Source organism: Chiloscyllium plagiosum, unplaced genomic scaffold, assembly GCF_037043375.1.
Source record: "Chiloscyllium plagiosum isolate Xiang-an unplaced genomic scaffold, Cpla_swu_hap1 HiC_scaffold_3, whole genome shotgun sequence".
Lineage (NCBI taxonomy): Eukaryota > Metazoa > Chordata > Chondrichthyes > Orectolobiformes > Hemiscylliidae > Chiloscyllium > Chiloscyllium plagiosum.
The window spans coordinates 125112739-125134891 of NW_028270141.1; the positions used below are offsets into that span (position 1 = coordinate 125112739).

The 22153-nt window shown below is 43.0% G+C and overlaps 1 protein-coding gene across 1 annotated transcript; it reads right to left on the reverse strand.

The window, feature by feature from the left end:
* Positions 1–3143: 3143 nt before the first annotated feature.
* LOC148151312 (uncharacterized) lies at positions 3144–20998 on the reverse strand. The gene is made up of 4 exons (XM_087983231.1): positions 20861–20998; positions 19427–19568; positions 14313–14487; positions 3144–4850 (listed from the first exon to the last, which is right to left on the reverse strand). Exons 1-4 carry the CDS (start codon positions 20990–20992, stop codon positions 4688–4690), a joined length of 612 nt encoding a protein of 203 aa, XP_087839357.1. The 5' UTR covers positions 20993–20998; the 3' UTR covers positions 3144–4687.
* Positions 20999–22153: the final 1155 nt, after the last annotated feature.

Consider the following 22153-nt stretch of genomic DNA (forward strand, 5'->3'; position numbering starts at 1 on the left):
GCATCCAGAGGCAAATCTGAAGCCAAATTCTATTTTTCCGTCTTGACATATCTGGGCCTGCATTTCAGAGAAATAGGTAGCTCCCATTTTTAAATCTGTAAATTGTTCAAGTGCTCTTCAGTCCCCCAACAAACAATCTTCATTGTGCATTGCGTTCATGTTGTTTATTTCTTCCTGGGACATGAAAATTAGTGACAGACTGACATTTATTAGCCATTCCTTCCTTCCCTTTAGACAATGGTGGCAAGTTGTAATATTGAACCACTGCGGTCTGTGATATGAGTATTTGTAGCGAGACAGGAGTGTGACCTCTTCTGGATAAGACCATTTGTTAGACCGCAGCAAGATGATTGGGTACAGTCAGTGGGGGGCACATTATCAGAGAAGGATTGGACAGGGTGCAGAAGTAATTTACAAGAATGGTTCCAGGAATGAGACACTTCACTTATGAGGCTAGATTGAAGAAGTTAGGACTGTTTGCTTTGGAGAGAAGAAGGCTGTGAGGAGATGTGATGGATTTTGCAAAATCATGATCGAGCTGGATAGAGTAGGTCAGGTGAAGTTGTTCCTGATGATAAAAGGAACAGAAATAAGAAGGCAGAGATTTAGAGTCAGTGGCAATCACCTGCTAATACATATGGTTGTCCACTTCGGACATTCCGTGTCACTGGTCAGGTTTGTGTGAGTCCTTGTGAGGCTGATGAGGCCGATCCTAGAGACGTATCTCCAACCACTTTGGGCAGGTGCTTCTGGGAGCAGGTGGAAGTGGTCCTTGGCCTTGAGATCATTGGCATTCCTTTCTCTGGTACCTTCTCTCTACTTCCTCTTGCCGAGGAGCTGCTCAAAGAATTGTGTCTTTTCATGCAGGAGTCTCCTCCAAGTCAGTTTGTTCTGAACAAAGGTCTCCCATGTATTGATGTTTATGTTATATTTCTTGAGGGAAGTGTCAGGGAGTCTCTGAAATGCTGCCTTTGTCCTTCTATTCTTCACCCTGAAGGAAGGTTCTTGGAAAAGATTTGCTTTGACAGTCGGAACACAGACATCCAAAACACGTGGTTAGCCCAGGAGAGGTGGTTATGGATGGTCATGGCCTCGATGTTGTTGATATTAGCTACTTCAAGGAGGCTGATATTAATATGCCTGTCCTCCCAGCTAATGTGGACAATCTGTCTCAAACAGTGTTAATCATATTTCTCAAGGGTCTTGAGGTGCCGTCTACATGTAGTCCAAGGTTTGCAGCCCAGTAAAAGGAGTCAGAAGTAAACCTGCCATATACTCAAGGGTCTTGGTATCAACACGAATATCATGGTCATTAACGGCTTTCATCCCAAAGTGTCAAAGATGATTCTCTCAGATTGGATGTGATGTTGAATCTCTGCATCAATATCAGCCTTAGATGAGAGATAGCTCCCCAGGTAAGGGAAATGGTTCAGGTTTGGGAGGATTTCTCTGTTGATCTTAACAGAGGAATTGGCTGGAGCTTGATCCGGGAAGGGCTGGAAAAGGATTAGAGCTTTCTTGAGAGTGCATGAAGATTCTCTTCCAAGAGAGCAGAAATGCCAATTGTCATCAGCGTACTGTGGGGGTTCATTTCTTTGTTGATTTCAACCAGTTGAAAAGTTTTTTCCTGTCCCCAGAAAAATGTCCACAGCAATGAGAAGCCTGTTCTTGACAAGATGGGGAATGGAGGCAATGAAGGTGGAGGAAAGGGTGGGCTGTTGACCCATCCCTGCTTAACCCCAAAGGATTCTGTCATATTGTTGGCGAGGACTGACACTGATATCTTGCCATGGAGGAGATGGAAATTTTGATGAATTTGATTGAACGACCAGCCTGAATTGAAAGCCTCATTCACATTGGTGAAGGTCATGTAGAGTGCTTGGTCATGTAGAGTGGTTCGTGTTGTTCCTGGCTTTCCTCTTGGAGTTGCTGAGCAGTGAAAGGCACACATGTTTTCAGGAAAGATTTCCTCCCTCACTGGCGATGATTTTCTTGGTGATGGAGAGTGGGGAGATTCCTCGGTCGTTCCCACCATCCTCTTGCTCCTTTCTTGGAGATGGAGGTGATGGTGCCATCCCTAGGATTGACAGGGATTGCTTTGTCCCAGATTTTCAGGAACAGCTGATATTCAGCTCTGCTTCTCCAATTTGGAAACCTCTGCTCGAATCTCCTCTCTTCCTGTGGTTTTCCCATTTGTTATCTGTCAAATGGTGACTTCAATTTCTGCCAAACGATTATCTTTGATGGGGAGTGGGGAGATTTCCTCAAATAAGTCTCTGTCGATAAATTTTCTCATGGTTTAAGGAGTTCTTTGAAGTATTGGCTTCTTTGAAGTTTGTGCAAAGAGGTCCGGGCATCCTTATGTACGAATTTCAGGAAATTCATGTGCAGCGACAGTTTATGGAATTTTAGCATTTATTATGAAAGAAATGCAGTATAAAAGTTGGGAAGAATGCTGAAAATAGAAATACAGAAACATAGAAAATAGGTGCAAGAGTAGGCCATTCAGCCTTTCAAGCCTGGCCCACCGTTCAATCCGATCATGGCTGATCATGCGATCTCAGTGACCCATTCCCATCCTCGCCACATACTCCTTGATCTCCTCAGCCACAAGGACCACATCCAGTTGCCTCTTGAATATATATAATAAACTGGCCTCAGCAGCTTCCAATGGGAGAGAATTCCACCGATTCATAATGTTCTGAGTGAAGAAAGTCTTCCTTATCTCTGTCCTGAATGGCTTACCCATTATCCTTAGACCCCTAGTTTTGGATTTCTCCAACATCTGGATCATTCTTCCTTCATTTGGCCTATGTACAAGGTGTAAGTTAGACTGCTCCTGGAGTGTTGCTAAACTGATAGCTATTCCACATGCATCTATCTTGAGCCACACATGTTAGTCCTTGACTTTATTATCCCCAATGTCACTTTGCCTGTAGCTCAAGTACACAATGGGTCAAATGCCCTCTGTTAGTGTGGGATCATTCTCTGAAATTGGAGAATTATTACTTTTAATCTTCAATACTTCAACATATTCATTTCACTGAAATATGGAAAGCTGTATACAACGTTAAAATTGTCATGTGAGCAGTGGCCCAGATTTCCCTCAGTGTGAGAATAGAACAGGAGACTGAGAGTTATGATGCATCACCCTCTTTATTTCACAGTGAGAATACATTCCCAGCAGACAGAAAAACACAGACAAACACAAACCCGAAGACTATGGCCTCTTCCCTCCACATGAGAAGCCTGTGAATGAACGGCCTGTTAACAGGAATCATATTGGGATAGATCATTTCTCCAATCACACATTCAGTCAGTCTATATTGTGAGTGGGAGCTACCAGTGTGGGTGGGAGCAGATCTGAAGCTGAATTTTATTCTAACATCAGACTCTGGATTCTGATTTCACTTTGGGATTCTTTCTCCATTTCAGGGACCAGTTTGAAGCTGCTTCATTCCTGATTCCCAAAATCTTCCACTTGTCCTTCCTCACCAGGATCCAGCTGTTTTCTGAACCTGCACTGACCTGAGTAAAGCTGAACTGGATGAAGAAACAACCTTTCTCCTCATTCCCAGCACAATGTCTGACCAGTGTCAGTCCAGTGTCTGACCATCAGGAATGGCAGGAAAAGGGAATATTTTACTGCCCACACAGGGTGGAATTTTCACCCTGGCCAGGTGTTCCTGATGGCAGTAACCACAGTGTCCCCCACTTCCACTCTCTTCATTCTTGTTGGTTCCAGTTCAAATGTAAAGTACCCACAATGTGACTGGGGATGCATTCCTCATGTATTTAGAATACTCTGTGTGTCCGATGTTACTGTTTGCAAGGCCCTCACCCTCCTCCAGACTCCGGTCCACATCCCTCTTCCTCCTCTCACTGACCCTTGCTGGTCCTGAGCCTCAATGCAAGCTCCCACTATCCTGCCCCCTCTCCTTGTTCTGCAGAGTTCAACAAGTGAAACCTCTGACCTCAGACACAACAGCACAAAGCTGACTGATTCTTACGTGTCACTAACTTTCAGATGAAGGTGGGACATCATTACAAAAGGAGCACAACAATGAGTATTGATGGTTTACGAATCCATTCCATATAGGAATACTCCAAAGGGCAGTTCCAGCACTGACCAATCTCAAACAACCAGGCTCTGTAATCCCTCCCACTGTCAATGAGCTCTGACCACATCAACATGAAACCTTCTGACCCAGCATGATTGAGATTAAACAGAACATAATCTATCACCAGGACCATCCCTGTCTCAGGCCGTGCACAATGCATTCATTTCAAATAAGATTAGAGAAAAGGAAATCAAATCCCTGCTTCCCAGTGAAGGATCCAGCTCCCCATGTACAATTGAATTTAACCCTTTGTACATGCCATAAAACGACCTTAAATTGATGTCACCAATGCCCCACAGAGGTGGTTAGTTAGAAATGAATCTGAAACACTGACCAAAAATTTAGATTTGACAAGAAATCCCGATTATAAAGAATTATAATGACCAGTCACTGCATTCACTGGAAGGTAAGTATAAGAGTGTATCTTTCTCTAGGTAAGGCGACCCAAGTTATGCACAGTACTCTAGGTTAATTCAATTTGTAGTTTGGGGAAGATAAAACAGATTTTAGAATTCAGCATCTCACTGTTCAGTATTATAATGGTAACAGAATCAACCAGAAAAATTTCATTCTGATTCCTGTCTAAACCATATTTGCGTTAGTCCACCTTTATTATACCAAATGATAACAAATTTCCATTCAAATGTTCCTTTTTCTTCTTCCAGTTCCTTCAAGAAGTCCAGCACCAGTTCTTTATATTCTTCCCATTCATATTTCTCATGAAATGTCCTGCAACAGAATTAAGCGTATAGGCATTTAATTCTCATTCCTCATGACAAAACCTGTCTAGATCAGAGTAGATTAACAGGACAATAGGAATAGGAGTCAGTCTTTCAGCCCATTGAGAACCCTCCATTGTGATTACAGGAACAGAATCAATCGATGATCAGAATAGACAGTCCCATAGCAGGTAAAGTGTTCTCAACATTACATGGGGCACAGTCAGAGAAATCTTGGTGAGAGACTGACTAATAAAGAAAATGGTATCATATAATTAGATGATTGATCACTGAATCAGGGAAGCCTTTAATTTTTATAGAATCCCTATATTGTGGAAACAGACCGTTTGGCCTTACAAGTCCAAACCGACCCCTCTGAAAAGTAACTTACCCAGACCCATTCCCCTAACCTATTATCCTACATTTACCCCTGACTAATGCACCTAACCTACACATCCCTGAACACTATTGGAAATTTAGCATGACTATTTCACCTAATCTTCATATTTCTGGACTGTGGGAGGAAACCGGAGCACCTAGAGGAAACCCACGCAGACACTGGGAGAATGTGCAGACTCCACGCAGACAGTCACCTGAGGCTGGAATCAAACCCGGGTGCCTGGCGTTGTGAGGCAGTAGTGCTAACCACTGAACCACCGTGCGACCCTGAGCCTCCATGAAAACCTGGAACGGCCCCAATTTGAGCATTGTGGCCATTTTAGCAAATACATGAATGCCCTTGAAAAGTTGCAGAGAGAGCTCTTTCTAGAAATTTCCATAAAGGACAAATAAGAAAGTCATCAGGAAGAGGAGAATTGAATATGTCTGTAATCCATCAAAAACACATAAATGAATTGCAAAAACTTGAAAGATAAGTCAAAATGACATTTTGGCTATATCAAAAGTGATTCAATTGCAGGCAGATTTAGGAGAATTGATAATGATGAACTGAGAAATGGCAGAAGAGTTGAATGTTTATGTTGTATCTGCAGTCACTGATATGGTGCATTCACTGATTATGCCATTGAATATCAGGGGGTGATGGTTAGACTCTGTGTTACAATTGTCTGACACTTATGTGGTGTGAAAGTCATTTGTCACAGTTTGAGCAACTCCTGTTAAAGAGAGAGGTCATTCATGAGCAAGTGTCAGGTATGTCTCCAACCAGCCGATATCCTTCCCAGTTCCCATTGATTCCAGTTTTGTTCGAACTCCTTAAAGCCACATTTGTTCCAACACAGCCTTATTGGCAAGTGCAGTCACTCTTAGCTCAGGCCTAGAATTCAGCTGCTTTGGCTGTGTCTCCCTCTAACACTGACACACTGTGGTAGCAATGTGCACCATCTACAAGGTACAATGTAATATCTCACTGAAGCCTGTCCACACCGACAAGGCATAGGTCAGGAATGTGATAGACTACACACCACCTGCTTGGATAGGTAAAGCTGCAAAATCACTCAAGAATCTCACCACCATCCAGGACATTGCAGCCCACTTGACTGGCACCTTTTCCACCACCTTCAATATTCGCTCCCTTCACCAATGCACAGTGTGTACCATCTACCATGTCACGAATCACCTTGCTCCTTTGGCATTAACTTCCAGGAGGAACCCGTGAAGTAACTGAACTCAAACTGAAAAAGGGATATCACAGGAGGGCTGTGACCTGATTGGCGGGAAGGGAATCTGTCCCAAATTTGAAAAAATAACACGGCATAACTAACTAATAAATTAATTAAGTCGAGCTGGCTGGGCAGGTGATGTGCTGTAGCTGTATGATGTGGGAGCTGGCTGATCCCTTTGCGAGCTGTATTGACCACATCTGCAGCAAATGTTGGTTGCTCAAGGAACTTTGGCTCAGAATTAATGAGCTGAAATGTGAGCTTCAAACACTGTGGCACATCAGGGAGGGGGAGAGTTACCTGGACGTTGTGTTTCAGGAGGCAGTCACACCTGGTAGATTAAGTATCACAAATTTGGTAAGGGACAGGGACAGCAGTGTGTGACTGCAAGTGAGGCAGATAGGAGGATCCTGTATTCAGACAGATGAGCCTCAGCTCTTGACTTTGTACAAGGTGCATGAGGTACTTGCTGTCTGTGTAGATGAGGAACAGGGCTGTGGGGAGGGTGAGCCAGCTGACCATGGCACTGTGATAGAGGAGGCCATTCAAGAGGGGGGAGCAAAAAGACTAGTGGTAATTGTAGGGGATTCGAGAATTAGGGGAATAGATAGCATCCTTTGTAAGCAGGATAGAGAGAACTGCATGGTATGTTGCCTGCCTGGTGCCACTGTAAGGGCCACCTCTGACCGGCTTGAAAGGATATTGGAGAGGGAGGAGAAGGATCCAATTTTTGTGGTCCACGTTGGGACAATCAACATTGTCTCGATGAAGAAAGAGGATCAGTTTAGGGATTATTGGAAAGTAGGATCTAAATTAAAGAACAGGTCCTCAAGGGTTATAATCTCTGGATTACTACCTGAGCCACGTGCAGATTGGCATCGGGAAACAGGAACAAAGGAAGTAATCACGTGGCTAAAAGAGTGATGTGGGAAAGAGGGGTTCCTTTTCATGGGCGCAGGCATCGGTATTGGAACAGGAGAGATCTGTACCATTGGGATGGTCTCTACCTGAACCGAGCTGGGACTAATATTCTCTAGAGAAAGGTAAATAGGGTGGTCAACAAATTAGAAAGTTGGGGGAAAGCGAAGGGTAAAACTCAAAGAAGTATCAAGGCCAGTGGGAAACAAAGCAGCAGGTTAACATCACTGGAGGTGGATTCAACTGCATGGAAAAGTATGAAAAAAATGACAAGTAAGGAGAACTCAGAAGCAATTATTAAAGTCTCCAGAACACAAAATAGGACACGGTGTTTGGAAAGGGTCAGGTATCAAACTTCAAACACACTGAATAAACGAATAACAATGAGAAGAGGGATGGTAAATACAGGACTGAAGGTATATCTAAATGCACACAGTATACGGAATAAGGTAAATAAGCTTGTGTTGCAGATCACAATTGGCAGGTATGCTGTGGTGGGCATCACGGAGACGTGGCTGCAAAGGGATCAGGACTGGGAGCTAAATATCCAAGGATATGCATCCTATAGAAAAGACAGGCAAATGGACAGAGGGGGTGGTGTTGCCCTATGAATAAGAAATGAAATTAAATCAAGAGCAAGAAACGATGTCGGGTCGGATGATGTATAATATGTCTAGAATTGAGGAACCACAAAGCTAAAAAAACCAGAATGGGAGTTATGTACAGGCCTCCAAACAGTAGTCAGGATGTGGAGCGCACGATACACTAGGAGATAGAAAAGGCATATAAGAAAGGCAAGGTTACAATGATCACGGGGACTTCAATATGCAGGTGGACTGGGAAAATCAGGTTGGTAGTGGATTGTAAGAGAGGGAATTTGAACAATGTTTATGAGATGGCTTTTTGGAGCAGCTTGTGGTGGAGCCCACTAGAGAACGGTATTTCTGAATTTATTGATGCGCAATGAGGCAGACTTGATAAGGGAGCTTAAGGTGAAGGAACCCTTAGGAGGCAGTGACCATAATATGATAGAAATTACTCTGCAATTAGAGAGGGAGAAGGTGGAATCAGATGAAACGGTATTATAGCTCAATAAAGGCAACTACAGAGGCGTGGAGAGGAACTGACCAGAATGGACTAGAAGAGGAGCCCAGCAAGAAAGGCAGTGGCACAGCAACAGCAAGAGTTTCTGGGATACAGTAAAAATTCATCCCGAGGAGAAAGAAGTACCAAGGCCAGTGGGAAACAAAGCAGCAGGTTAACACCACTGGAGGTGGATTCAACTGCAAGGAAAAGTATGAACAAAATGACAAGTAAGGAGAACTCAGAGGATGAGGCAACCATGGCTGACAAGAGAAGTCAGGGACAGCATAAAAGCAAAAGAGAAAGCATACAATGCGGTGAACAGCAGTGGGAACCCAGAGAATTGGGAAGCTTACAAAAACCAATAGAGGACAACGATAAAAGAAATAAGGAAGGAGAATATCGACTATGACCATAAGCTAGCCAGTAATATAAAAGAAGATTGCTAGAATTTCTTCAGATACCTAAAGGGCAAAAGAGAGGCAAAATAGACATTGGGTTGCTGGAAAACAAGGCTGGAGAAGTGGTAATGGGGAACAAAGAAATAGTGGAGGAACTGAATAAGTATTTTGCATCAGTCTTCATGGTGGAAGACACGAGTAACATCCCAAAAATTCCAGAGAGTCAGAGGTGAGTATGGTGGCCGTCACCAAGGAGAAGGTGCTGGGAAATTTGAAAGGTTTGATTGGGGAGAAATAATCTGGACCAGATGGACCACACCCCAGAAAGAGACAGCTGAAGAGATAGTGGAGACATTAATGGTGATCTTCCAGGAATCACTGGAGTCAGGAAGGGTCCCAGAGGACTGGAAAATTGCTAATGTAACTCCCTTATTTTAAAAGGGAGTACGACAAAAGAGGGGAAATTACAGGCTGATTAGTCTGATCTTGATTGTTGTTAAGATTATGGAATCCATTGTGAAGGATGAAATTTCTCAATACTTGGAAGTGTATGATGAAATAGGGCAAAATCAGCAAGGTTGCATCAAGAGAAGGTCACACCTGACAAATCTGTTTGAATTCTTTGAGGAGGTAATGCACGAGTTAGACCAAGGGGAGCCAATGGATGTTATCTACTTGGACTTCCAGAAGGCCTTTGACAAGGTGCCACACAGGAGGCTACTGAGTAAGACAAGGGCCCATGGTGTCAGAGGCAAGGTGCTAGCATGGATAGAAGATTGGCTGTCTGGCAGAAAGCAGAGAGTGGGGATAAAAAGAGTTCTTCTCAGGATGTCAGCCAGTGACTAGTAGTGTTCCTCAAGGCACTGTGTTGGGACTACAACTTTTCACTTTATACATTAATGATCTGATGAAGGAACTGAGGTATTCTGGCTAAATGTGCAGATGATATAATGATAGGTAGAGGGACAGGCATCATTGAGAAGGCAGGGAGGCTGCAGACTGATCTGGATCGGTTAAGAGAGTGGGCAAAAAAAGTGGCAGATGGTGCACAGCTTGGAAAAGTGTGAGATCATGCACATTGGCCAGAAGAACAGAGACATAAACTATTTTCTAAATGGGGAGAAGATTCAAAAATCTGAAGTGCGTAGGGACTTGAGAGTTCTCATCCAGGATTCTCTTAAGGTAAATTTGCAGGTTGTTAGGAAGGCAAATACAATCTTGGCATTTATTTGGAAAGGACTAGAATATAAAAGCAGGGATATACTTCTGAGGCTCTAAATGTCAGACCACATTTAGAGTAATGTGAGCAGCTTTGGCCCCCGTACCTCAGGAAGAATGTATTGGCCTTGGAGGAGTCCAGAGGAGTTAATGAGAATGGTCCCAGGAATGAAAAGCTTAACAGATGAAGAATGTTTTATTACCCTGGGTCGATACTCGATGGAATTTAGAAGGATGAAGGGGGATCTAATTGAAACTTACAGAATACTGAACGGCCTGGACAAGGTGGACGTAGGGAAGTTGCTTCCATGAGCAGGAGAGACTAGGATCCAAAGGCACAGCTTCAGAGTAAAGGGAAGATCCTTTAGAACAGAGATGAGGAGAAACATCTTCAGCTAGAGCATGGTGAATCTATGGAATTCATTGTCACCAAAGGCTGTAGAGGCCAGGTCATTGAGTATATTTGAGACTGAGATCGATAGGTTCTTGATTGCCAAGGGGATCAAAGGTTATCATGAGAAAGCAGAATAATGGAGTTGAGAAACTTATCAACCATGGTTGAATGGCTGAGCTATGGGCCAAATGGCCTAATTTCTGCTCCGATGTCTTATGGTCTTATGGACTAAAACTCTGCCCTCTACCATCGAGAAGGTCAGGGGCAGTAAGTACATGAGAATATCACCGCCCGCAAGATCCCCTCCAAACCACACACAATCCTGATTTGGTAATATATCATTGTGCCGTCAGTGTCAGTGGATCAAGTATCTGGAACTGCCTTCCTGACAGCAGGACTGCAACAGTTCAAGAGGACAACTCACCACCGCCATCTCCAGGGCAACTAGAGATAGGACAAGTCACATCCCAGGAATGAATAAAAAATGAACCACCATCAGGATCTAGCCATGAGAGAGACTCCGACACCTGCCCTTTCTGCTGACCCACCTCACCCACTCCACACCCCAACACAGTTCTGTGATCCTCTCCCTGGTATCACAGACCTATCAGCCTGGGAGTCAGTGCTGATGCTAGGTCTCTCAGGTACAGTGCCTCAGCAGCCAGGAGCCAGCAGTGCTTGAGGGTCACTGAATGCAGCAAGCTTTCCCTGAGAGAGCTGATGTGGGGCTCTTATCAGCTCTCCAGTCTGTGGGTGATACACTGATCACCTCCATTCAATTGTGAGCTAATGATTTACAACTGCATCTATTAGAACTGCACCCTTTGAAAAATAAATCCATCAAAAATATCCTTTCTGCTACAAGGTCTGATTCACAAAAGGATCTTGTCAGACAGTGATTTTCAAATCACTGAAAATTCCTGAAGGAGTGACTGTCTTCCTCTCAGGCTATAGGGAAAGTTTAATACTTTTTCGGTACTGTGCGAATGTTACTCATGGGACTGCTCGTGGAATCTTGCTGTGCTGAAATTGCTGCGGACAGTTTCCTGCCCTAAAAATGTTACCACCTTCTGCCAACCCACGTCAAGAATGGCACATGCCCACCCTGACATCTCAGAACCTTCAACATCACACTCTTTTGTTTTGATAGGTACATTTCCCAAGAAAGACAACATGAGATAGCTGCGGCAAATAGAATTAAGGAGAATCCAAAGAGTTTTTACAAATACATTAAGGACAAAAGGGTAGCTAGGGAGAGAATAGCGCCCCTCAAAGATCAGCAAGGCAGCCTTTGTGTGGAGCCACAGAAAATGGGAGGGATACTAAATGAATATTTTGCATCAGTATTTACTGTGGAAAAGGATATGGAAGATATAGACTATAGGGAAATAGATGGTGACATCTTGCAAAATGTCCAGATTACAGAGGAGAAACTGCTGGATGTCTTGAAACCGTTAAAGGTGGATAAATCCCCAGGACCTGATCAGGTGTACCGAGAACTTTGTGGGAAGCCAGAGACGTGATTGCTGGGCCTCTTGCTGAGGTATTGGTATCATTGATAGTCACAGGTGAGGTGCCGGAAGACTGGAGGTTGCCAAATGTGGTGCCACTGTTTAAGAAGGGCGGTATGGACAAGCCAGGGAACTATAGACCAGTGAGCCTGACCTCGGTGGTGGGCAAGTTGTTGGAGGGAATCCTGAGGAACAGGATGTACATGTATTTGGAAAGGCAAGGACTGATTAGAATAGTCAACATGGCCTTGTGCGGGGGAAATCATGTCTCACAAACTTGATTGAGTTTTTTGAAGAAGTAACAAAGAGGATTGATGAGGGCAGAGCAGTAGACATGATCTATATGGACTTCATCAGTAAGGCGTTTGACAAGGTTCCCCATGGGAAACTGATGAGCAAGGTTAGATCTCATGGAGTACGGGGTGAACTAGCCATTTGGATACAGAACTGGCTCAAAGGTAGAAGACAGAGGGTGGTGGTGGAGGGTTGTTTTTCAGACTGGAGACCTGTGACCAGTGGAGTGCCACAAGGATCGGTGCTGGGGCCTCTACTTTTTGTCATTTACATAATTGATTTGGATGCGAGCATAAGAGGTACAGTTCGTAAGTTTGCAGATGACATCAAAATTGGAGGTGTAGTGGACAACGAAGAGGGTTAGCTCAAATTACAACAGGATCTTGACCAGATGGGCCAATGAGCTGAGAAGTGGCAGATGGAGTTTAATTCAGATAAATGCGAGGTGCTGCATTTTTGGAAAGCAAATCTTAGCAGGATTTATATACTTAATGGTAAGGTCCTAGGGAGTGTTGCTGAACAAAGTGACCTTGGAGTGCAGGTTCATAGCTCCTTGAAAGTGGAGTCGCAAGTAGATAAGATAGTGAAGAAGGCGTTTGGTATGCTTTCCTTTATTGGTCAGAGTATTGAGTACAGGGGTTGGGAGGTCATGTTGCAGCTGTACAGGACATTGGTTAGGCCACTGTTGGAATATTGGCGCAATTCTGGTCTCCTTCCTATTGGAAAGATGTTGTGAAACTTGAAAGGGTTCAGAAAAGATTTACAAGGATGTTGCCAGGGTTGGAGGATTTGAGCTATGGGAGAGGCTGAGCAGACTGGGACTGTTTTCCTTGGAGCGTCGGAGGCTGAGGGGTGACCTTATAGAGGTTTACAAAATTATGAGGGGCATGGATAGAGTAAATAGGCAAAGTCTTTTCTCCGGGGTGGGGGAGTCCAGAACGAGAGGGCATAGGTTCAGGGTGAGAGGGGAAAGATATAAAAGAGACCTAAGGGACAACTTTTTCACGCAGAGGGTGGTACGTGTATGGAATGAGCTGCCAGAGGAAGTAGTGGAGGCTGGTACAATTGCAACATTTAAGAGGCATTGGGATGGGTATATGAATAGGAAGGGTTTGGAGGGATATGGGCCAGTGCTGGCAGGTGGGACTAGATTGGGTTGGAATATCTGGTCGGCATGGACGGGTTGGACCGAAGGTTTTGTTTCCATGCTGTACATCTCTATGACTGTATGACTCTAAGAGCTTTGTGGCATGGTGTTAAGGCAACAGTCTCTTGCTCAATCTCAAAGAAGTAATCCACCGAAGCTAAATTATTATCTTGTGTTTGGCACGAAGCAAGACCAAAAAAATGTCTAGAAAATGACTGAGATACAGAGGCCAGTGAGAATGAGAAGTTGAAAGGAAAATGTCACAGTAAAGAAATGATGTTGGAGAAATTGATGGATGACATTTGAAATTCCCTGGGACTCTGATTATTCACATCCCAGTGAGGTGAAGGTGGGAAGAGAGATGTGGGGACATTGGCTTTTGTTCTCAAATCTTCAAAGTACGATTGATTCTGGAATGCTGCCTTCTGAACTGTGGAAGCTCAGTCACTGAGTATGATCTAGACAGATATTGATGCACTTCAAGATAGTAATGACGTCAAGACATATGGGAATATTGTGGTAAAATTCCACTGAATTTAGCCATTACCTAGAAGGGTGAAGCAGTCTAAAGGATCTGAATGACTTACTCCTACTCCAAAGTCCCTTTGTTCAAATGAAGTGGAAGTGTTCTGTGAAAAATGTTAAGCATGTTGCAGATGAGACTTTTAGAATCCAGGAGCCAGCTTCTCGTGAATGTGGAGGACTGGCTGTGTTGTCAGGAGGTGGAGTTGCAGATTGTGAGATATGAACCAATCCACAACTCTATTCACATTGACCAATGTCCCAGTCTGACTGAATGGACCTGTTAATCTCAGTCTGACCCAGACTGGAATGATGGTGACATAAAGAAACATTAATCACAATATTTCAGCATCAAAACTCACTTGACAAAGTAGTGACCTGGAGTTAATTCTTTTAATTTAATGTTTTGATCTGTAGGTTCAGGCATACTTCTGACTTCAGGAACAATGCCAACACCGATATAGACTGTCTCTGGAAATGTTTGATTTACCAAGTATCCAGCAAGTCCCCAAGGTGCAGTTAAAGGAACAATTGTTTCTGCAGATAAATAAAACACTGTTATTTACATGTTTATCTTTCAATATTGTTGCTGAAGTTGCTTGCACCACTATTTCAGGCAGTGAATTCTATATCATGTATGAACATATGTGCACATAAACATACAAACTGGGAACAGGAGACAGTCGTTCAACCCCTCACAGCTAAACCACTGATACCACAGCATTGCATTGTTTTTTGAAAATTTAACAAATATCTATTTAGGTTTCTTTCTTGCAATCCTAAATTTTAATTAATAAGCTTCAGGCACAAGCTTCTAAATATTGAGCATTGCATCATTGACTGTGCTGTACTCTGCAGTTCTACTCCACTTGTTCTTCTGACAATCTGGCATACACAGTCAGAGCTGTACCTTCCAAATTACTTTGTCCCGTTAAGGTCTGGACCTCTCAGAGTCACATCTTCTGTTTAACAACCTTTTCAAATGGGGTAAAAGAGCTTTTGATTCTACCTTCAGTAAATTTCAGCACTATGTGTAGATTCTTGGTTAAATCAAATCCCTCTTTGGGTCAAGAATCATCCTCCAAGCTCCTCCCTCCTTCCTTCTTCATTTCTCGTTGAAGCTTTTCTTTGACTAAATCCAGTTGTCCAAGTTCCCTGTATCATTGGGGATCCAAGGTTTCCTCGTTCTAACTTGCACGTTTTACCACCTTCTCCATTCTAATTTTCTTTTAAGAATTCCTCCCATTCCATTTCAATTTTTCTGATTCTCTTTCCCTTATTTCTGTTTGTCTTCAAACTGAAGGCCTATCATTTCTAACTTGAGCTTTGCTAATTTCACCTATGACATTATATTTTCATTTTTCTTTCTTCTAATTGGGGATGTGATGGTCTAATGGTATTATTGCTTGTGTATTAATCCAGACAGCTAGATAATATCCTGTGGTAGAGTGTGAGTTCATGATGGAAAAAATGAATGGAATTCAAATTCTAATGATGACCATGCCATTGGTCGGAAATACCCATCTCATTCAGAATTCCCCTTTTGAAAAGAAAACTGCTGTCCTTACCTAATCTGGTCTATATGCAATTCTAGATTGACAGAATAGTGGTTGACTCTTAACTGCCCTCTGGTCAAGACGACATGAGCAATAAAAACTGGCATAGCCAGCAATAAAAATTGGCATAGCCAGCAATGCCCACATTCTCATAAATGAATGAGAAAACAATGCTAACTGTTGAATAATAACTTGAACCATCTCATCTTGAGAACATCTTACTTTTCTAATTATAACTCTAATTTTAGTCTTCATCAAATAATCCACTGTTAGAGCTTTCATTTCAAGAAAGCTCTTAGCAACATTCAAATCCATCTTCAAGTTATATTGAATGAATGTCACCATAATGGAGCTGTTTTATGTCCTGAACCACACCTGAGTTGTTACTTTAAAAGAAAGAGATAGATCTCGCTTAAATCCAGCAATTTCAAAAATATTGCAAAAGAGCCAAATATTATGATGCCAGCTGATGTTATGACTGGGCAAGTCAAATCTCAGGTGGCATTATGTGTTGATAGATCATGTTGTGAATTGTTTATGGTTTTCGTGAGCTGGTCTTTCACAGAAAAGCGAACATTGAATTTTGCAGATTTGCCTTTAAAAGAAAACAGAAGATTATTATACAGAAGAGTTGAAACTAAGGCAGGTTAAAGTAAATTATTTTCATAGAATATACATTTGATGATTTCAAAACATATGGCAAAAATATTTTCCTATTCCAAAAGCACCCTGCACGATACTTGCACCAGAGAGAATCCCTTTCTCTATTTCCACCCCACCCCCCCGCCCACACACACATTAAATTTTATCTTCTCCTTCTTTCGAGAGAAATCAATTTACACATCTGGCCTCAGCCAAGAACACTTCAGAAAATCCGCTCAGCTAAACCAATTCCTTTTTCATTAAACTACAGATGTTATCATTATTTATCAAAATCAATCCCTGATTCTCTAAACTATAGCATAATACATAACTGCTTACTGTATTCACTCATACAGGTTTCCCAATGTGAATAAAAAGATATTTATGCAGAAATTGGAAACTGGAAACAGGAGAATGTGCCGATCTATGAGTAGAAAGTGCAGAAGTAGCATTTAGTGAATTGTTCCTTCAGAGAGCTGGCCCCGGCATGATGGGCTGAATGGACTCTTATAATACTGTTCAATTTTAATGTTCAATGGATTTCTCAGAGTTGAATTTCTCCAATGTGGAGTTGATCACATTGTGAGAAGGGAATATGACAATGCAAGAAATGCTTCCCCTTTACCTGACAGCAGTGTAGGAGTTTTGGAAACTAAGGTGGGAGGAGGTAAAGGGTAAAAGTTGTATCTTCTGGGCTAACCTGTGAAGGTGTGTGAGAATAGCTATCTGGATAATGGGGTTGATTGAGTAACAGTGGAATTTCAATTGAATGTGAAATGACAAAGTCAAAGACTTGAGCACAAATATCCTCGGCCTTAGTTCTTGCACCCCTGGTTAGTATTGTGTCACGTAACCTGAATTGACTTTACTGTTAGAATCCTCCTTACTGTTAAGGGCATGTGGTGTTATCACTGGGCTAATAATCCACCCAGGCTATGGTTATGGTAACATTGGCTCAAATCCCATTACGAGCGACCGAGGAATTTTGAATTCAGTAAAGTTTGGATTTTAAAAATTGTCCTAACGATCACCATATGAACTCCATTGATCAGTATAAAAAAAAACTTAACTGGTTCAATAATGTCCTTCATCCATATCTGGCCTGGCTTACATCTAAATTTGGACTTACAGCAATGACCTTACAGGCAAATTAATACTGGGTCTGGCTAGTGATGTCAACATCCCATTGATAACTGACAAAAATATTCACTTCCCAACTATTTTGTATCACTTGCAAATGTTGAAATTACACCTTATACACTCAAGTCCAGATTATTAACATTCTGTGAAAGTGCAATATTGATCTCTGGGGAATGGTGCTTTAGGTATTTTCAAATCAACCTGTTCAGAGATGTCATCATATACCTCTGGCCCAAGAGGATCTTGAAGATGGATCTCCAAGCTGAGAGGTGCAGACACTACCACTGCATCATAGAGCTCGAGGATGATACTTGCCTCCAGTATGAGAAATAGCTGTTTAACACTACTTTCTGCTTTCTCTCCATCAAACAATTGAGTCTCAATGCTGCCAATCTCTTTAATACCAACATCTGTAATTTTGCTCAGTGTTTTCCATAATAATTTGTCATACACCTTTTAAATTTTGATACATAAAACATCAAATGTGTTTCATTCCTCTGACCATTACTAGCTAATGGTAATGGTCAGAGGCAGGCACGGTGGCACAGTGGTTAGAACTGTTGCCTCACAGCGCCAGAAACCTGGGTTCAATTCCCGCCTCAGGCGATTGACTGTGGATTTTGGACATTCTCCCCGTGTCTGCGTGGGTTTCCTCTGGGTGCTCCGGTTTCCTCCCACAGTCCAAAAGTGTGCAGGTTAGGTGAATTGGCTGTGCTAAATTGCCTGTAGTGTTAGGTGAAGGGATAAAATGTAGGGGAATGGGTCTGGGCGGGTCGGTGTGGACTTGTTGAGCCAAAGGGCCTGTTTCCACACTGTAAGTAATCTAATCTAATGTCTATATGAAGTCAATTAAACATGATTTGTCTTTTGAACGGCAGAAATTCCTTCCACTTACCAACAGTCCAAACCTAACAGTCCAGCAATACCTGCAAATAAAGTTTATAATACATGATTTACCTGATTTAAAAACTTGGATTCCAATGCCAACTTGAATTTGTTTTATCATTTTTAGTTCTCTGAAGGTAACTTGCTCACTTAACGGTCGGATATGCATTATTTTTCAACTTGGTGGTGCTGTAGCTTTTCATGAAAGAACTTCACCTACTCTAAATGGAGAATTTACAAAATTTAGACTGTGTAATGATCTACAGAATGAGGCCAGGGGCCAGAATGAGGTTCTATTCGAAAGACATGAAGGTGCTGATGTTGGACTAGGGTGGACAAGGACAGAATCACATGTCAGGTGAACCTGACGAAGAAGCAGCTTTCTGAAAGTTTGTGCTTTCAAATAAACCTGCTGGGCTATACCCTGGTGTCATGTCACTTCTGAGTCTGTTTAAAAGCAAGATAGCAGCTTAGTTTTAGGCAATCTGCTGGTCAACTGCCTCAAAGTATTCAATGTCAAAGAGAAGTCAATAAGTTAGTCTGTGTGTTTTTGGGAGAGATGGAGGGAATCACAATTAGTGGATGTGCAGAAAGTTGCCACCTGCAAACGTTTGTGTCCTCATCGATTGAGTAAACATTAAAGAGTGAAGATGTGAGTGACACTTTACTGAGTTTGAGTGTCAATATGCAAGGATATTGTTGGGAAAAGGCTTGAATCATTCATCTTGCTATTTATAATAATATTTTTTCAAATATTTTTAAAATTCCTTTATGAAATAAATGTATTTTTAAATTTGATGAATAGTGACAGCCTTGTGGAATTAGATAAGATTAGATTAGATTACAGTGTGGAAATAGGCCCTTCGGCCCAACAAGTCCACACCGACCCACCGAAGCATATCCCACCCATACCCCTACATTTACCCCTTACCTAACACAACTGGCAATTTAGCATGGCCAATACACCTGACCTGCACATGTTTGGACTGTGGGAGGAAACCGGAGCCCCCGGAGGAAACCCACGCAGACACGGGGAAAACATGCAAACTCCACACAGTCAGTCGCCTGAGGCGGGAATTGAACGTGGGTCTCTGGCGCTGTGAGGCAGCAGTGCTAACCACTGTGCCACCGTGCCGCCCACAGGCACGGCACAGGTAATTATTTGTCAATGCAGAACGTATCAAGCAAGAAATGCGAAAGAGTAAAAAGTCATTTCATATTCTGTTGTTACTTTGATGGAATATCTGACATACCATCAGCATTGCCAAAAAATGCATAATTGAACAGTTTATCCTGGCTGATTTCCATTCCTCTCTCCAAATCTGTCTTCAACTCCGAAACAAGAACTGCTGTTTCAGCCCATTGAATGTGTAGAAATTCTATTTCATCATAATCCTAAGATGAGAGTAAAATATGTATTACTGTTTAATATAACTGAACTTCTACCAAAGTTTGTCAATGCTGAAAGAACTGGACCAGGTGTTCAGGTGTGCAAGAGTCTTCATGTTCTGGAGCAACTGAACGTGAAACAGTGTTTGAAGTTTTTAATGGGATTCCTGACAGCAGCATTTCCTGATTCATTCCCTTTCTCTCTCACTCTTTCATCTTTCATGTTGTCCTGTTAGACTCACCTTGCTCCTTCCCTTTGGGTTTGCAATAGCAACATTTAGAGAATGTTATTGAAACCCTTCGACATTGAGCCAACGTTAATGACCACATGTCCCGGTGTTGTGTATCTCTCTGTATGTTTTAACACATTATTTAAACAGAAAAATGCCTTGAGGAATGAGGGATGGGCAACAAATATCAGCCATGCCAGTGACACCTTCACTGAATGAAAGGATAAAAACACCATTACTTACAGCCTGCTGAATTGGGGCAGGTGATGGCCTCATGGGATTTATCACAAGGCTATTAATCCAGAGAGGCAAAAGTGAGGACTGCAGATGCTGGAAACTAGTGTCTAGATTAGAGCGGTGCTGGAAAGGCACAGCACGTCAGGCAGGATCCGAGAAGCAGGAAAATCCACCTTTCGGGCAAAAGCCCTTGATCAGGAAGGGCTTTTGCCCAAAACCTCAATTTTCCTGCTCCTTGATGCTGCCTGACCTGCCGTGCTTTTCCAGCACCTCTCTAATGGAGACACTATTAATCCAGAGTGCCAGGTCATGTTCTGGAGACCTGGAGTGAACCCCACGAGGGTAGATGATAGAATTTGAATTCAGTTAAAAAAACCTCGAATTAGGGGTCTTTCCAGGCTTGGAAATCAGAGGATTTCTCTCAAAACCAGACTTGGCCTCTTCCATATAGGACAGAACTGCCTTTCAGTAACAGGGCTGGATTGAGTGAAGACAGGAGCAGTAGCAGAGCTCCCTGCCTCTAAAGTCCTTGTGTTGTCCCCCACCAGCCCCCTCTCTGTGAGCACACTGACCCCTCCCTTCACCTGCTGCTGGAGATGGAAGCCCTGATATTCTTCTTACTGCACAAGCTGGCAGTGGGAGCCAGGCAGGCGATGGCAGCTCATGTAGAAAGTGTTAATGGGGCCCGAGGAGTAATTTCAGTCCAGCCTCATGGTTCAGGGTTGGGATGTGCACTGTCGGTGCACTGCAGGTTCGGGACTAAAAACAACATGGAATAATTTCCACTGGTACAAACACAACAGAACAGAGGAAACTCTCAACTGTACTGACCGTGTCCTGGGTGACTTGTTCTGGCTTGAGACAGTCAACACCGTCACAGAAGTCGAGCACCTCCTGCTCTGTTGTCCGTGCAGCAATTTGATGCCCGAAAAGGACAGACACAGTTAAGAAGATTCTCAGCATCTTGGTGTTCTCACAGATCACTGGTGAACGCACTGACTGACTCTCAGCACCTTCAGGTGGATCTGCAGTTGGAGCACAGAGTTACACTCGTTATATACTCTTTGATTAGGATGATTTTGAATATAGTTTATCCTTAGGAAGGAACGTCATGATGGAGGAACATTCCAGCTGATTAATTATGGAAATTTCTCTTAGCTCTGACTTTACAATGGATTCAGAAATCCTTAACTCTCTGTGTGCTGGCTCGAGGGAACACTGAACACTTGGGAAAGCTGTTTCTGTAAATGCTACCCACTCACATACTCAGGGTTGTCACTCTTCCCAGTTTGGGAATCCACTGGATTGGAAGATTAATTTCCCGGTCACTGGTGATGAGGAGAAAATGATTTCACCTTCGGGCTTCAGTTTTGTACATCTTCATTTCCTGCAGCTTTTCCTTCATTCAGTTTTGACACGGGGGCTATTCTGCTCCCTGACCATGGACAGTAGCAGGGTAAGGCCGGTGGGGTGTTCACTGCCCAATGATTGGAGCATCTCACAAAGATCCTGTTTGTGTCTTTCCCTCCTTCCCTGAGATATGCTGAGACTGGCAAAATGATTGCTCCCCCAACTTCAAAACTACTCCCACTGATATGCAGCTCCTGACACAGCCTGTCACTGGGGTACACTTCCCCTGGCACTGTTTATCACTGCATTAGTGTTCACATGGCATTGACTCTGGCGGGGTCACTCTTTCACTGTCATAGAAATGGACAGCACGGAAACAGACCCTTCGGTCCAACTAGTCCATGCCGACCAGATATCCCAATCTAGTCAGGTCCCATTTACCAACACTTGGCCCGTATCCCTCTAAACCCTTCCTATTCACATACCCATCCAAATGCCTTTTACCAGCCTCCACAACTTTCTCTGGCAGCTTATTCCATAGACACACCACCCTCGGCGTGAAAAGATTGCCCCTTCGATCCCTTTTATATCTGTCCCCCTCTCATCCTAAACCTATACCCTCGAGGTCTCGACTCCCCCACCCTGGTGAAAAGACTCATCTGCACAACTGTAAACATAACGTGGTGAGGATCACTCCCCCTTTCTGATCTTTATCTTTCTTCGGAATCGTCCATGAATATTTTCCTCTGGGGTGGGGATGGCCCGATGGGTTGA

What these genes read in the sequence shown, in the direction of transcription:
- LOC148151312 (XM_087983231.1), bottom strand. Translation starts at nt 20,992, where the DNA reads ATGCTGAGAATCTTCTTAACTGTGTCTGTCCTTTTCGGGCATCAAATT. An exon ending in ATTTTTTGGCAATGCTGATG is followed by an intron (nt 14,488 to 19,426) that starts GTATGTCAGATA and finishes ATTTATCTGCAG; the next exon opens with AAACAATTGTTCCTTTAACT. An exon ending in CCAGGTCACTACTTTGTCAA is followed by an intron (nt 4,851 to 14,312) that starts GTGAGTTTTGAT and finishes ATTCTGTTGCAG; the next exon opens with GACATTTCATGAGAAATATG.